This window comes from Amblyomma mixtum, chromosome 6, assembly GCF_055824585.1.
Source record: "Amblyomma mixtum isolate Tamu chromosome 6, ASM5582458v1, whole genome shotgun sequence".
NCBI classification, from domain to species: domain Eukaryota; kingdom Metazoa; phylum Arthropoda; class Arachnida; order Ixodida; family Ixodidae; genus Amblyomma; species Amblyomma mixtum.
Window position 1 is genome coordinate 8924009 of NC_143017.1, and position 17958 is coordinate 8941966.

At 48.5% G+C, this 17958-nt stretch overlaps 1 protein-coding gene across 1 annotated transcript in view; it reads left to right on the forward strand.

Moving 5' to 3' along the window:
- Positions 1-43: 43 nt before the first annotated feature.
- The window catches only part of LOC149338184 (uncharacterized), a 64005-nt gene continuing 46090 nt past the window's right edge, over positions 44-17958 (forward strand). The window contains exon 1 of the mRNA XM_089550118.1: positions 44-142. Coding sequence (XP_089406244.1) covers positions 44-142 — 99 coding nt within the window. The remainder of the gene's footprint in view (positions 143-17958) is intronic.

The window sequence follows — 17958 nt, forward strand, 5'->3', positions numbered from 1 at the left end:
TCCGTCCCAAAGAGGCTTGCGGCGTGTGGAATGAAGTCCGCAAATGGTGCAACAGCTCAAGAAGGTGCGCGCGGCGGAGTGGCTCGAGGGCAGGCTCGTCAGAACAGGCGAGAAGATCACGCTGATGCGGTTCGGAAGCAACGTTAGTAGGGGTCAACGCATCAACTTCGCAAGTAGATGAACGCTCGGTAGCGTCGAGGTTAAATAGTAAGTCAACAGGCTCAAAACGGCCAACGCACTCTCCACGAAGCAATGTGACGGGGTAAGAAAGGGTATTGGCGACCAGAAGTGTGCTCGCACCATTACGCAAGTCAAGCACGGCGAAGGGCAGTGAGATACGGTGGCGGCAGAAAGAAACGTGGAAGGTAAGAAGAGAACGGTGGCGTCGGTGGTAGAAGCAGCAGACAGAGGAATGAGGACAGCGCTAATGGGTGGGATAGTAGTGTCCTGAGCGACATGGAGCTTCGTAACAGCACGAGGACCCACGTCATCAAACACAGCTTTGGATAGCAGAGCGCATGGCACGGAAAGTTCGACTTGAGGGCGGGCGCAGACAATCAAGCCATGATGATGGGATAGAAATCCCAGCCGAGAATGACATCATGAGAACAAGAGGTGAGGACGATGAATTCAAAAAATACACGGTGTTCGCAATTATTACTCGAGCGGTGCAGAGAGCTGTGGGCTGGAGGTGCTGTGTGGTGGCGGTACGTAGCGACAAACCGCAAAGAGGCGTCTTCACCTTGCGCAGATAGCGGCAGCATTTTTGGCTGATAACACCTTCCGCAATGACGTCAATAACGTTCGCACGGAAAAGAGGACTTTGCGGTCGGCGGAGTACGCAGTTCGTGCCTCGGGAACTGCGGCGGTTAGTTTCCCTGCTCGGCTGAGGGAAATCGGCGGCTCATGCGCGAAATGGAGCGGTGACGGAGTGAAGGTGAGCGACGAGACGAGGAAGCCTGGTGGTGAGAAGGTTCAGGTGGCGGCCCTGGCGGAACTCGGAAGTAGGGCGCCGAATAGGACAAAACAGTATATTCTGGCACCGGCAGTGACATGCGACGTCGGCATTTGCGGGCGACGTGTCTGGGAATGCCGCAAGCAAAGCATATCGGGCGGTTGTCCGATGTGAGCCACGGAGAGGTAAGCGGCGCAACTCTACCAATAGTACGTGGCGAGCGCATCATGGCCGAAGGATACGCATGTCGTGGCAGGGGCTGGGCGAGCCGCTGCCACAACTGGGTGCGGCGCGAAGGTGTCAGGATAACTCAGCGGCGCAGCACTGGGGGCAGGTGGAGTTGGGGCAGCCTCAGAAAGCGCCATCGGGGCAGCGACAGGAGCTGGAAGATGGCCGGAAGAGCTTCCGAGACCTGTCGCTGTATTTCATTTCTGAGCTGCGGCGCCAAACAAGATGATGGTTCAGGTAAAGAGGGTAGGAGAGAGCTGGCGGGCAACCTCCTCGCGGATAAATTTCTTGATTTCGGAGTGCAGACATGACGAGTCGGGGTGCGCGGCCAGTCCAGCGAGCGACGCGTCAGAAGGGTGGCGAACCAGAACGCGTTGCTTCCGTAGCTCGTCGAAGCTTTGGCAAAGTTCGTATACCGTTGCGATGGTTGTCGGACTCTTAGCCATGAGCATGTTGAAGGCGCCATGATCATTGCCCTTCATGACGAGGCGAAGTTTTGCTTCCTCCGTCATAGATGCGTTGGCTCGTTTGCACAAATCGACGATGTCCTCGATGTAGCTGGTGAAGCTTTCGCCTGTCTTCTGCGCTCGCGAACGGAGACGCTGTTCAGAGCGAAGTTTGCGAACGGCAGGGCAGCCGAATACCTCGGCAAACGTAGTTTTGAACACGGACCAGGTGGTGATGTCAGACTCGTGGTTTCGATACCAAAGGCTGGCGACGTCAATAAGGTAAAATACGACGTTGTTAAGTTTCAGAGCGTCGTCCCACTTGTTATGCCGGCTCACCCGTTCGTAGGCGGAGAACTAATCCTCCACCTCTTGGTCGCAGCTGCCACTAAAGACAGCAGCGTGGCGTTGACGTAAGGGGCCAGAACAGGTGACAGATGGAAGCAGGGCGCAGGAAGCAGGAAGCAGGGTCGGGGGCTGCTAGCTTGGATCCTCCATGGGAACGGACAGCGTACGACTGGTGAGTTACAGGGCGATTTCGGGGGTTAGGATTGTTGCACCCTCCACCAAGTGAACAGTGGATTTATTAAGGGGCCACGGCGGCCAACGCACGCAGTGGTCGGGTCGTAGCAGGATGGCGTAACCAGCCGAAGGAAGCAGCTCCAGCACGAGACTAGTGCCTGAACCACCAGCGATGACGACGAAGTGCGGCACTGCGGAGACGTCCTCTTCTTCTTCTTACACATAATAATTATACAGATTAGAATATATTATAATTATAATAAAATTACCACAATATTTCATTATTTATCATGTTAGAGTAGCACAGTGCGATTGAATCTACCGTCATTCTTTATACCTCTATCATACCGTTGTTCCTACATAGGCCACACTGGGCGTTGTTTTAATGAGCGCGCTTTGGAACACAGGCGATCCCTGTTCAAGCAATCTACCGTTGCATTCTAAGAGCCTGGACCACAGAAACTGTTATCCTCACCTGGATAAAAACAACTTCCTTTCTAAGGCTAAACCAAAACCGAAAAAAAAGTTATCGAGGCTTATTTCATCTACAAAAGAGGACGATAAGTGTGTTAGTGCACCTTCTTTATCTCTTTCAAGGCAAGAGATCAATTTCTTAGATGGGCTCATCCAAGCATTCCACAGGTCAGTAACCACACGTGGTCTTGTTGACACTGTCATTGCCTTGCGCACGTTGCTTTTGCTTATGCTTGTCTCCTTGTTTGTCTGTGATAGCCTTTATAAGCACCCTGCTTGCGCAAAATAAAGTCAGTTGGAAGTCGACGCTTTGTGTGTGTGTATTCATGCCTTCTTTTTCCCGTCGTCTTCGCACAGTTCTGTTTTGCTCACGGGTAGCCTCAGCAACATCGATATGGGACCCATGTAGAATTGCGGAATCAAAAAAGCTTAGCCCGATTCGGGCTGGCCCACTCATTCCAAAGAAGTGGCCGACGTAAGTACTCGAGAGCTTTCCCCAGCCATACTTGCCAGTTTTCATCGTAATGCTATCGGGCTGAATGAGATACGTTTACGGTCCCCATCCACGGGAATGTTTATGCAAGCCCCGTAGTCTTATCTTGCGCCCGTCATTAACCAAGCCCATTTGACGTTTTGTAGAAATCTGTGTTGAAACGCGTCTGATTTAATGACCTTTATCCTTACTCTTGATGGAATTGCCCTCCATCTCTCTTAGTCTCAACGTGCAAATTGCGTGAATTACTGTTTTCTCACTCACTGTCTTTAGGTGGCATTCGTTCATTAGAGCATGTTCATTTATCTCGTGTATATATTTCCGTAGGTAGATTGTGCTAATTTTATTGATTAGCTTTCACAGCCTACCTAGCTTTCGTAGTTTATAATGGTTATAGTTTGTAGTTGCTTAATAAGCGAGCAGTGGGAACTACGATGTTAAGTGTAAGGCTGCGAGAGAAGAAGAATGTAAAATGGCTGCGAGAAAAAACTCGTGTTCATGTTATCGCAGTCGAAATTAGTGAATTAAGTATGGGCAGGGCATGTGAAGCGAAAGCAAAATAGCCTATTACCTTTTAATGTAATTCGGTGGATTCATGTAAGGAGCAGGTGTAACAGGGGGCGCCATCTGTCTGAGGGGCTGATGAGATTAGTAAGGTTTCGAATTTTGGGGAGAACGCATATGGTATTGAAACAGAATTTTGGTTAAGGGATCTGGCTGAGGGCTTTGTCCTGAAATTGTCTTAGGGAAGCTGGTGGTGATGAATGAGATCTGCAATCTTCCTAGAGAGCCCAGCATCATTCAGTCTTCTGCGCTAAGCGCACTGCTTTTTTGCATTCCATGATGGTTTTATTTTAGATTCTTCTTCGTAGCTGGTATTATAACGGTGTTGTCCTCGGCTAAGGTTGAACATCATGTCGCGATCGACATCCTGAACGCTTCATTTTCGCTCATTCAATGTTACCTAACGTGAGACCTCATCATTTAATGGTAGCTGCAGAACACATCCACGTTTCCCACGCTCCCATGACTGGTGTCGTACAGATCCTAAGCGCAGAACGCGCATCACTTGCCTCATTATTACTACGCATCATTTAACAACCTGTTATTTCTGCAGTTAGCGTTCCCACAGGTATGAAAATTGTACTTTCTAGGGTTTATCGTCGAGAAGTGACGTACAGACTGTAAGGGACGCCATAGTCGAGGACGCCTGGGGTTAATTTAGACCAACTGCATTTTTTCTTCCGGCGTTGACTTCGCGCCAGCACGAATGCGAATTTCTTATATCGCTTCCATCGAGATACAGTTGGAACATTAACAATTGACTTCTCAGAATGGGTTGCAGCGATACGCAGAAAGTGAATTTTTAGACGCTATTTATCGTCCACCTTTTGAATTGATTCCCAACTTACCACCCACCGTAGGAGGACTGCCAGTGATGTACATACGTGCATTACGGGGCAGTTCATCGAAGACAGAGAGGCCTCTGCCTCGATGCTGTACCTGAAAGCTACATTCTAATTGCTTCGTATGTCGTCTATGCCTAGCACCGCTACGCGGTGGACAACGCTGTTGCCGCCCTTCGCAGTCTTGTACAGAAGCAAAGCTACGGTAAACCTCGACGCTCGGTTCCCGGATGTTACCAACGAATGATTACTCGAAGCTTCCTCAAACCTGCAGCATGCCGAAGGGGCATGACAGCTGGGCAGGTTTCGCACAAAATGCCAAGAGGAGCCCGACGCCGGTAGTAAAGCCTTCGCATTCATTGTGTCAGGTTTCTTTAATCACCGGTATCATGTATAGTTGCACACAACGATTCGCTGTCATGCAGTAGTTACATAACTCGGCGGCGGTGATTTGTTTAGTACAATAAGGCGAAATTTTCTGCAAAATCTTTTCAGATAAAGCGACAGCATCGCGGCGGCACAGCACACACCCGGCAGTTGTGCACGTCACGAGTTTGAAGCCCTGTTGCATGCAGTAAAGCGCGTGCCACACTGAGCAAACACAACAATGGCATCAACCAAACACGTTCGCAAGCGAGCCGCCAAGAAGTCGACTAAGCAACACGTCCGACAACTTCTTGTCACACTGCACGAACGGCGGAGAGAGAAAGTAGACAGGTTTATACGATGCTGCCTCGGTATGACAGCTTTGGGGAACCAGAACAATAAGCAAACACCGTTGTAGGACCCGATTGGCCCTGCTCTCCAGCCGGGCGAATTTCCTGGAGACACCTCACCAATCAAAGCATGCACTTTGCGGTGATTCACCGCATTTGTACCTTTCTAGCTTGGAAACGACTTTTGCAAAGTGCAAAAAAGAGCGGTTCCTATCGTCGCCATGCTGCCTGCTGTGGTACCCCCTTGCAGGAGGGAATGCTGCGTGGCCAGCGTCGGCTAGTAGATGAGACCGTCCTGGAGAAGCATGTTTCTTACGATCGCCGTCGCGTTCTTGTGAGCGAGCGTACGCTTCTGACGAACGCGGCTCGGTAGGGGTCATAAGGAATTCCTTGTGTGAGGGACTGCCTCTGCCGCGAGGTCCAGCAGCTGCTTGGCGGGGTTGTGCGCGAGAAATGCCTGTGCCGGATCTGGCACACCAGTGAGAGTGCCAGTTTTTCGTGGGAACATGCCGTCATCTTTCTCGTGCCGGAAAATAATCTGATCGCGATGATTGGAGAGGCGCTTTCTACGGGATATAAGAGACCTAAAAAATCAACGGCGTGATCTGAAGGATCTTTGGGCCATTAGAACACTAGTTGGGACGGTATTTCATAGGTGAGCGCGAGTTAGCTGTCATGCAATTTTTGAACTTGAGATGAAGAAAGCAGCGCTGCATTTTTTCTTGGAGATAACAATCGGAATAACTTTACTTGGTTCCCATTTCATTGCTAGAAAGATGGGTATACTTATGCATATGTTTATTTATTTATTTATTTCGGAATACTGTCAATCCCATCTTGGGATTTTTACAGGAGAGGGCAAAACATTCAAATACAGGTTCAGTGCAAATTTTTTAAGAGTAGAAAATAAAGGCAAAACATGCAATACAAATGGCAATAATAAATAAAGCAATCATGTCATCAAACTAATGATGTCACTTGATTACAATAATACACTGAGAAGAGTACTGTAATACAAGAATACGAGCAATGATATGATGAGAGGAATGAAAGTACAGAACTCTCAGCGAGGGTAATAAATTTGTCTACGGTGCGCTGGGCTGTGACTGATGGATGCAAAAATGTATATGTGCTCTGAGAGTGTGGGAGAAACTTGATAAATCTGCCGAGACTGTGGAGTGACTTGTAGTGACTGGCCGGGTTGATAATTCATTGTTACGCAAAATACGAAATGCCTAGAAGTAGACGCAGGGCTCAGAAAGCAGAGTCGTGTAAAGCGTGTTTAATTCTCTCGTGTCATGTTTTCGAAAACGCCATGCTCAAGCGCCATTCGAAGCCAGTCGATCATCTAGCGCAATTTCTCTTCAGTGGCGGCTCGTCGTCCAAGTCAGAATCGACGGCGCAGCATAGCAAGCGGCAAGGCTGCTCCTCAGTAGTCTCGCGCGATCATAGTTCGTCCGATACTCTGGAAAGCTGCCAGTAGCTACGGCTACGCAATTTGCCTGCAGTTACCGCGGCTGTGCGGCGCAGCAATTGCGCATCGAAGAACAGAGCTTGCTAACAAGAGCAGAGAAGCGCCAGTGAACGCGACTGAAGTGGTTTTTCTTGTGTGACGGAGTTTCTGAACAAATGGCGAACATGTGGCTAACATAACCTGGCAGGCGACAGGGACACATTTCCCTATTGTTCGTGTTCACGCGGTGTTGTAGATCGCCCACCCGACGAAACCACTGTTTTATCGGAGCGGTTGGCCGACTGTTTACGCAGTGTGACTGCCTGCAGTAGCTGGGTCTTTGCATACCTTTTTGCATTAGCGTATCTTTCTTTCGTACTGGTTATCGAATTGATGAGTATTAAAGCTAGGAGGAGGCGACTGTGTGAACCCTTGTTTTTCTACGCTTTACACACAGCCAACACCATGATGGTTTTGGAGTTTGCTCGCCAAGCAAGAGCTGAACGGTTTATCTGGAATCGAAGTGAGCATGTGCAGCAGCTTCTATTATATCCATTGATATCTAGGGCGTTTTAAGCACATGATTTAAATTTGATGCCGCTTTTAAGCTGTGTGCCCCCCTACAACAGTGGGTATCTTGACCATCAACGTCCGCAGAGGATACTGTTGCTACCAACAACCAGGGACGTTTCTTGTGGGCGCAAAATTACCAATTAAGAATTCGCTTAGTGCCACGGAAGCCTGCCCAGTTTTGTCTTGCATTTCCCTGTTATAGCAGTACAGACGCAATTCGCTTCCTGAGCGCTATGCATTACACACAAGACTCAAGGTTTGGATGAGCGTTGTTTTTTTTTTGTAACGAAAGCTCTACATCGCGCCCAAAGCTGCGAAAGTTGGGTCATCGCTGAAGGCGTAATCTTGGCATTGAATAAATCAATCAAGTATTGCCGCGACTGCGATTCGAATCCGCGGTGGCGCGAACAGATCTACTTCGCCTGCCACTGCACGAGAACACTGTCATCGCCGCAGCCGGCCAGGTCTCGTGCTAAACTACAACGCACTCGCGCTCTGCATTGAGCAACATCGTCTTCATAAACTTTCATCTCAACCTTGATTATATAGGAATTTGAGCCTGATATCGTTGCCCGATGTAGCCCCCCAAACATGAGTCATCGTTCGTGATATTGTTACGGGGCGGCCAGCCGAAGAATGAGGCGGGGTGAACCATGCACAACAGATGATTTTAATTGCCGCTGGCCTAGTGGGAGCGCGCCGTTCCGCGCCACTGCCAGCTTCGTCTTCTTCGTAACATTACCCGGGGCGACGGAGCGATCGTCCCTATCGTACACAGAAGAAGACATCGACGAATGGATGCGTGTTACGATGATGAGCTTCCAGGGCAGAGAAGTGGCAAGGTGGTGAAGTGCTGGCCGCCACGGTGGATGAGATGATACGCGAATGATTCCCACGAAGCATCCGGGCCGTAGGGTGCCAGGAGCTGACGGCCGAGGTCCTTGAACGCACCGAACGGCAGGGGCAGGGGGCGGTGTCCTCATGTGTGGGCAGGGTCCTGGGTCGCTCGGGTCATTCTGGTCGCGGCAACGTCGTCAGTTCGTCGTGTCTTGAGGTTCAGCCGGTGGACGGGGCTGGGGTGAGTGGCGAGGTCGGTTGAGGTCGGGGGGCTGGGGCACGGCCAGGCGGGGCGTACCAAGTACTCACGGCCGACGTCCACGGGAGCCGCCGAAGCTCCGAGACCAGGCCGAAGGTATCCCGCACCTCACACGAAATGTTACATGGCGGCCAGCCGAAGAATGAGGCGAGGTGAAAGGTGCACAAGAGATTTTAATGGCCGCTGGCCTAGCGCGAGCACTCCGTCCCGCGCCACTGCCAGCTTCGTCTTCTTCGTAACAAAATATGCACCAGATATCGTCGCGAAACCATTAGCTAATCAGGCTAAAGACATGCTTTGGCATGTACTTTCATTTAGGTAAAAACCTGGCATCTTTTTCATGTATCAAAATGCAGTGTGAAGTGCAAATAAATGGAGAGGTAAATGGATATTTTATATCTCACTCAGTCTTTGTCATGACCACGCATTTCTTGTGTTCTTAGGAGTTCTCAGACATAAATATTGGCGAAAACGTAGCAAGCACCTACTGTTGGTCCCAGTAGCAGAGGCGTTCCGAGCCCACTGAGAGAGAGGGGGGGGGGCTTTTCCTTAGTGAAAGAAGGTAAGTGAACATGTGATATGTACGATTGATGCATTGATTCAAAACGTAATGATATGGTCGTTCAACATATTGGATAATGTATTCGAAAAGGTAATACTCGATATTAATATTTCACTTCCGAGGTTTCAGTTCCCTTGAAGCATTGTTTACTGCGGAGTGGGGAACTTGAATTCAGACCGCGAAGGTCCTGCGACCAACTGCGATTACCATGTTGAAGTTCTTTATTGAAATCATGAACAGACAGCGTCCACGGCGTCATCTACGATGCCGTCTCTGATAACCTGCTCAGACACTGCACGAACAGTGCTCGCACTTCTACTCGTGATTGTCGCTTGGCGTTTAGCCACCATGACTGCTAATGACATTCGGGCAGATTCGTCAAAAGAGCTCATGGACTTCGGTGCAGCAAAGGCCTAGTTCCTCCTCTACATCCTAATGCGCGGCGACGGCCCGAATTTTGACGAACCCTCTTCCGGTCGACATAACTCCATGTGACGCGCTACTACAAAGAACTTCTACACATTTCACGCGCTGCTACGAGCCTATCTGAGCACACGAAGCCCTTAACGGAATTCGAAACTTCCTGCACATTACAGGTCGATTTGATGTTTTCCGCAGTCCTTTTCCCCGAGCTCGACGTTTTCCCATGTAGCTTACAAAAATCCATCGTGACAAAAACTTGATTCAATACGCTACCAGTAGGAATGAATCGTTCAGAAGGTATTCAGCGCACCGAGAGAATCTCCGCAACAAAGATGAGGAATGCTACCGCCAGGCACCTGTCCACTGTACGGGCTGAGCACAGCTGTTGTCCCTGTCTGAAATGAAATAAAACGAATGGACGGCATTTTTTCACGCATCGCTTGCGTGTTCAAAGTGTCGGTCCAGGGAAATCGCAAGTACCGCACCGTTGCTGAGCGTTGTTGGGGCGAGACAACGGTGCCATTTGAGACGCCATGTTTGACGTGATCACTTCGAATTCAGAGGTTGCGCGGGAAATTCTCCTTGATAGGGCAGGCGGAAAGCCCTAAGCATAAAGTGAAGCGCAGTTTCTTTTAGCAGGCAAGAGCAACTACATAATTTCGCTAAATGAAATAAATTACTTTGTTCTATACTGCAAAAAGCAATCTCACAAGTATCACTGTCCACTGAATATCTGAAATTCGCTTAAAAAGTATACCTTTTTAGAATAGTCGCCTTCCTTCACTTAGCGACATCCTAAAATATGCTCATGGCTCAATCGCAAAGACTAACTCATCGCTCGAATAAATTGCTGCTTGCTACAAAAGTACTTATTACACAACAGTATTACACAACAGAGGTCCACTCACAATTGGAAAAAGTGGCCAGGATGCTGGTGTTTTGTCCTATGTTTTGCGAAGACTCTGTGGGAAGCAAGGAATAAAACCGTCATATAACAACTATAATCCTCGAATCTACTAATAAATCTGCTGACAAAGAGTGCACCTGAGCCTTGGCTATCACTTACCAATGCCGTCACAACTTACTTGCTTCTTCGCAGGCTTGCCTACGAGGTGCTGGCAACGACTACGGAAACCGAGCAAAGTGTGCGCATCTCATCAACGCTGCGCGCGGAGATGCTCTCTACGTTGGCGGAGGAAGGCGTATTTCACACATCACCGTGAGTTGCTCCTATTAGGCAGTGCATGTTTGTGCAAACACCTTTTTACCGTTCACAGCAGTCATTTTCGCTGATTAGTCAGGCGGCGTTTCACACTGCCTAATTAAGGCTCAACTGTAACACTACCATTAAAGGAAGTAAATATGTGGCTAAATATTTTTTCCTGGCATAAGCTTTGAAATCGGAAGAAATTCAGGACAGCTTACGAGTGCTAAGAAGAAACATGAAAGCGGTGCGCATTTGTACGAGTGAACCATAGTAACCTCCGTGGAAAATTGGCATAAGGTCTTATTTCTTAGGCGAGGGTTCCCAGCAGAGAACCAGTAAAGCCCAATTAGTGTGAACTAAAAAATAGATATAAAAAATTAGGCAGTGGCTTAGCTATAGTTAAGCCTTGATATACAGGTGAAAAGCTTTAGTTACGCTTGTTTTGACATCATGGCTGTCCCAGCACAACGCACTGGGAGTACCACGATAACGGTGGAGGCGTTCGGCTGTCCATACACTGCCTGTGCGGAGGAGACGAAAATTGGGAGCCGTTAAAACTGAGGGGGCGCTTTAGCTCTCTAAACTGCTGCAGGGCGGAAGCGTTTTCCTGGTGCACTGTTTGTTTGTGTGTTTTTATTTTTAATATTTAATTTCTGATTTTAATTTTTAATTCCGCTTTCTTTTCATCTATTTATTTATTTCTTATTCATTAGTGTTTTTTGTGTTTTCCTTAATTTATTTGTTTCATTTCATTTTTTATTTCTGTTCGTTCCCGTGCTTTTGTTTACTTTTTTTGTTTATTTTCCCGTTCCTTTCTTTTTATTGTTTTTCTTATTTTTATTGTTTTATTCCTTTAATTTCATTTATGAGACGTATGCATTCACTAGATGCGCCTTTATTCATGCTCGATTCTTGAGCCTTCGTGGTGGAGTGGTAGCGTCTCCGCTTCAAATGCCAACGGCCCTGTTCCGATTCCCAGCCTCGACACAGTTTCTTTTTGAGCAGCGCGCGGCTGCATCGAAAGGAAAAACGGTGGAGAAGAGGAGTAGCGCGCAGCGATAGCGGCTGCGCGCATGCACAGCGCCTGCAGCGAAAGGTCAGGCGACGGAGTCCGCAGCCGGCGCCGCGTGTGACTTCACACGGTTCGCGCATGCGCAGAACTGGCAAATCTGTGCACCGGCTTACAGCTCACGCGAAGCTCGGCTCCTACGCTCGTAGTGAAGCTTTTCGCTTCAAAAAAAAAAAAGCATCCAGCTAGGAATCGTCGTTCATCTCTCTTTCGCAAAGGCAGCGTAAAAAAACTGAAGTGCGAATAAAATCTGGAATGACCCACGTTTAGGAGTTCAAAAGATACGTATTGAAGAGCACTTTTTATTTCCTATTTCGAAGTTAGCTTTTCATCACAAGATTTGCGGTCATCCGGCAAAGAATAGAGTACAGCATGAGTAAAATGACAGTACAGCATCAGTAAAACGACGAAGATAGGCATCCTGCCTGAAGAATATATGAAGGCCTATAATTTCTCTCTTAGAATGGTAGGAATTACATACGTAAAATGTCTCGCAAGACAGTCTTGTGGGCTACTTTGTGAAGTGTTATAAATCAAGTTGTTGCGGTACTGGTTTTTGGAAAAGTTTAAAAACGGTATAACTGCTGTGGCGGCGTTTCGTTGCATATACGAGGCACACGAACTAAGCTATAAGACACTGTTGAGCAGGAAAGCGCGGTGGATACAATCGGCATGCCTCTGATAAAACAATTCTCGTCTTACCAATAGCGCCCTAGTTTTAACGCGCACTTACGTGCACCACTTATGTCCGCCATGTCGTGGGATGACCAAGAATCAGTAAATAAATGGCCAGCAGAAGAAACTGAGGAGGTGAGGCGACGCCCGACGCTATTGCTTTTAAAAAGGCAACCTCGCATTTGGGGCGGGCTTCCCTCTGGTGGTCTTTGCTGCTGTAGTAGTAGCCTTTGGCACCCTCGGTTGCGGTTTGGCTTGCAAAACATTCCACTGAATAGGTGTAGTTTTTCCCCGCCCGCTTTTCCCAGAGCTTTTCTCTTTAGAACCGTGGCTGCCGAGCCGCGGATTCGGCAATGGCGTCTAACGATGGTGGTATTCTGAAGCCTGACCGTGTCAAGGAAATAATAGAGGTATCCTGAGCACTGATCCGTGTTAAGAAATAGGTTGAGTGTTAATGTTATGAGCATTCTCTACATACGTGATGACTGGCTAGTTGTTTTTGTACAGTGGTTGTGTATCTGTAATTGCTCCTCCTTACTTCACTGTCCTAAAGCATGACACGTTCCCTCAATCCCTTTTCTGAGAAAGAGGGGCCAATATTGTCGTACAAATCCCTACAGCGACCGCGAGACGCAGATTCGTTAAATGACACCCTTATGGCTCGACGGGAAGTAATTTACGTAACCCAAGCAGCACGCCAATAATGCCCGGAACTCCTCGAATACCGCAGAAAATTGGCTCCAATAACGGCCTATAACGGAGACTGACTGGGGCGCTACCTAATCCAGTATTCGTGACAACGCACTCGATAGGCTTTCAATTCAGCAGGCAGTGATGGCATGCAAGCTTATTGTTTGGCTTAATTGGCATTCCTTGGCTCTTCAGTATTAGGTCCTCAAGGATTCCTAATTTGTTTATCTTTTGTTTATATATTGTTTATATATTGTTAGATATTGTTCATGTATTGTTTATAATTTGTTTAGATTGCTTTCTTGTTATTGATGGTTTTAGGTTACTTATCTCATTTTGTTTCCCTTCATGTACTGGGCTGTATTCATTGCTGTATTGCCCGGTATTGCGCGTGCTTATAGCTAATTCTGTTATAGCCTTGTGTAATCATTCAAAAATATATATCTATTGTATAGATACACAGGTTCCAAATTATTTTATTTCTCGCTACATTTTTTCCTTTTCTATGTTTCTATGGTTATCTTAAAAGTGCGTTTTTACTTGTGTGCATATATAACCAGTTTTAAATTGTATTCCCCCCTATGTAATGCCCGAACGGGCCCTTAGGGCAAATAAATGAAATGAAATGACTCTCTTCATTATATTTATCCAGCCCCACTCACTGCCTTCACAGTATTGCCCGTAAAAGCTAATCCACTGGTGATTCGCCACTGGGGTCCAGCCACACTCACTGGATACTGAATATTTTGCAAACTAAGCTTAACCGCTGGTTGTTCACCGCATGCATCCGGGCACACTGGATTCATGCGGTGATCGTGGCAGTCCAGCACACTTAGCAGTCGTATTATTCTTTCCCCAACAGTCTGTGTTCACTATGCATTCAGTGCACTGTACGGCCAAATCCATCTGTGAAAAATGCTTCATTTTCGCAATCATTTTCCATGTAACGAGTTTGTAAATGCAACATTCTACAGTCAGATGCACTGCAAAGGAGTAAACAAGGAAGTGTATTATTGGAACATTTCTTGGCGTGTGGAGGCTGCGCAGAGGCGATTAATTAGTCCTGTAGGGTCTAATCAGGGCTCGACCGCTTCGCCGAATAGTCCGCTGCTGGAGGGAGGTCCTTGGTTCGAGGCAGCGGCTGCATGGAGGGCAGGCCGTGTGCTGTCCCACCCAGCACCTCAGCCATGCGCCTTTGCCGGCTCTCTCTCCCCACGGTCACAAGCTGCAAGCAACCGCTTGCAGATTCATGCCTGAAAAATTTGCACCGTTGTCTTCTCCTTTCCTGTGAAGGTGTCTGCACATAAAAACAGCAAAAGGATACGCAATGTAGCAAAATGCATTTTGGACGATCGCAGCTAGGATAGCCAGTACACGCACTAAATATTAGAAATAAAACAATCGTCTGCAGCTCCTCTGCTGAGTCTTCTAAAAGCATAGGCTCCTTGATGAGCTTGAGCTGGAATGGAAGGCCCATAATAGCATTCATAACACTGGCCGCAACCTCTGGCAGCTTGCGGCCCCCTAGCTGGACGAGCTGCCACAACTAAAAGCAAGAAGAAAGCAATGTTGGATGGCAGTTTAAAAAAACAAAACAAAACAAAATAGAATGTCTTCTGCGACAAAACAAGCTTCTTGGCTAGCTGGTGCTGCATGTTGTCTTACAGTAAAAAAAGGAAAACGAACAAGCTTGATGAAGCACGGCGATCTCTGCCCTTTCTTGGGAAAGCATGATATCTGCACATCTCAAAAACCAGTTTGGACGAGCACCCACCATCTACCATAACCCAAAGACCACGTCCACACAGAGAGACACCCGGATGGAATTTAAAAGAAAATGTCCTGCTCCATTTGCTAGGCCTCATTCATAGGAGGCCAAGACTCGATTACAGAATCAGGCAATACAAGACTGACGTGCGGTTAATAAATTTGAAGATAATACCCTTACCGAGCACAGTGGGCGCTGTTGAGGACAAGGTTCGGGCTCTCGGCTCGACGGATCCACGGTCAGCATGGCGCCCGTTCCCACCTCCAGGCCAGGGACAGTAGGGCCGCTCAGCGACGGAGTCAGAAGGTGGAGAAAGAAGACTGAGTTTATTTACATATTTACATGAGTCGGGAACAGAAAATGTGACTGTGTCTGCTTCGACCGCATTCGTCGTCGAGTGTTATAGCGTCCGTCTTCCCTAGTTTCCCTAGGTTGATGACGTCATCGCCAGGGTAGGAGTGGCTGGCAACTTTCCCTCGTGGGCGTAAACTCACACCGCCGCACTTGTGGACGCACTCCCGTCACGTGTTGAGCCTGGGAGAGGAGGACGCTGTTCGAGGAAAGTCGACAGCGGAATGCGACGTTCTCGGTCTTGTCAATGGCTCCCCCGAGCTGCCGACACATGCCCGTCAAATACATCTGTCACGAAGGGTCGGAATGCGAGGCCGAGTAAAGGACAGAAGTGGTCCTCTGTCCATAGGAACATTCGCGAAGGTTGGGAAAGTCCCCCGCCAGCCCGCCTTGATGCTCGGTACGCAGAACCACAGTGACGAGGGCCCTTGACATCCGCTACGTTTACTGCTAAATGGGACGGGCAAGGACCACCTGCTGATGTCTACGCACGTGGTCCGACTCCGAACAATTGGGCGCTTTTAGTGTGCAGAATTCTTGTGGGATCCCGCCCTGAGACACGTTGCCCTTGTCTCTAAGGTCCATTCGGCACGCCTTGAGGCAAACATCGTTCCGTCGACCGGGGTTTCTCGGAACCATCCATGCGAAACGTGGGTGCTGACTTCTTCCTGCGAACGCCGATCTTAACAGCGCATTAACCACAAAATTGCCTTCGGAGATCAGCATGTTGTAATATCCGGCTCACAAAGACGACTTTGAACAGAACTCAGGGAAAGCTCCCCTGCATGTACGCTAATGCAATTTGCCACGTGTTAACAGAATGAAAGCGAAGGCCCATCCGTGCTACCATGGGTCGCATTTCAGCCACCGCTCAAGAAGGGACCGAGTTGGTCTCGAAATGTTCGGTTGAAAAAAAAATTATTGGGGGTGTCAGTCCATTCCAATTTTTTTCGTTTCAAAATTCTACTGCGAGTATACGACCATTTAAGAAAATGTCTTGCTCAAGGCATGCTCTGCTCCAACTTCGAGAGAATGGCGCGAAGGGCGCACAACGTCCGCCGGTGCTCAATGAATCATCGGTTTGCTGCATTAAACAGAATCCCGTGCAAAGTCAGGTATGAAATAGAGGGATGAAAAATTCATCTATACAGGATGTTTCACTAGACTTTCTGCAAGGGGTTTTTTCGGCATAGCATTGACTGTGGAGAGTACAGTTAAGGCGGGCCAATTGGCTGGCTGGTTAACTAATATCGAGTACTTAAACTTTTAGCTATTACTGCTGGCTTTGTAATTACTAATAGGCATGTAGCACACTGTAATTGAACTCAATACCACTTTTTAAAACTTCGGATACTTTGTCACCCTCTGCTCTCTCGCCCGGAACATTACGCTTTCGAGAAACTTGTACGTAAACCAACATGTCCAGTCAAAATAGCAAAGATAACGAAAATTTTTCAGGCCACAGCAGTGAGGGGAACCGCGTTTTTGAAACTCTTAAAACTTTTGGATTATACTTGGAGATGGTTACGCGCCTCTCAATAATTTAAGAGCCTAACAGTAAGAGGTAAAAGTAAATTATTCGATATTAGTAAACCAGCCTGCTATTTAGCACATCTTAGCTATGCTCTGATGAGCTATATCAATAATAATGCCATGCCGGATGAAGCGCTCTTCTAACCCAAAAAGCCTTTTTTAAAGAATCCCTGAAAGTGAGACGTGAAACCCTCTTTGTAACACATTCATTAACTACCTTTGAGCGTTTCACTTCATTCGTATCTATGTACACAATCTGGTAAACCTTGTCACACGGAAATTAAGTACAGACAAAGGCTAACTTATAACGGCGTTTATTCCGCAGACTTCGCGTCGCTAGTTATATGCACGTGCGAATCGATACCTACAACAATTGTAATAAATCTACGAGAAATGTGCTCATGTATCTAGCAGATGGCCCCAAATTCTTGGCGGTAGCTATCAAAATATACCAACTGCAGACAGGAAAAACCAGGTTCTAAGGGCTGCGCAAAAGTTAATTGAAGATTGCTCTGACTGTGTGCTCCTTCAGTCATCCGAAGTCGAGATTGCTACGGGGGCTCAGCAAGCCTTGAGAACACACGCGGAGGGTGCACAGGAGGCGGAATCCTGAAAAATCTTGCAAGGTCAAGAGATTTGAATGACGTTGTAGCGCCCGGCGACGCTATAAAGCGCAGGCGCTGAGATCGGCGTTCCCGCGATAGAAAAAAATAAAGAACGACAGCGCGTGCTCGGAGCGCAGGCCCGGCACGAGCAGTTCGGAACGAGAAGCCTGCCACGCTGGTCGTCTCTCTCTGGTCCTCCCGCCGCGACCTCCGCAAAATCCCTCAACAGTGGTGACCCGGCGAACCGTGCCTTCTTTCTCAGTGGCGTTCCAGCATGGCGTACTGGCAGCACCCAAGTTTCGACCCGCCGCTCCCGGCGTTCCGGCCTGCAGGCGTCGGCGGGTGGTTCGCCCAACTGGAAGCTGCGATGTACCCGAACAACATCTCCATCCAGCCGTTCAAACACGCAGTCCTTTGCGACATCCTCCCGCCCGACCTCCTGCGTCGGCTCACGTACTCTGCCTTCGGCGGCCGGCCATACGATGAGCTGCGTGCGGCCGTCTTGGCGGACTTCGGCGCCTACTATGTTCCGCCGCCGCTCTACGACGCAGCGGACCCGTTTTCGCCACCGCCAGCCTCTGGCCTTGCACCGGCCTCGCTCGCGCCCACGCAGCCTTCATCAGAACCCGGCCCGCGTCAGCAGCCCCTCGCCGCCTCGCCGCCACTCCAGTCCAGCGTCTCCGGCCCGGCTTCTTTAGCACCGACCGCACCAG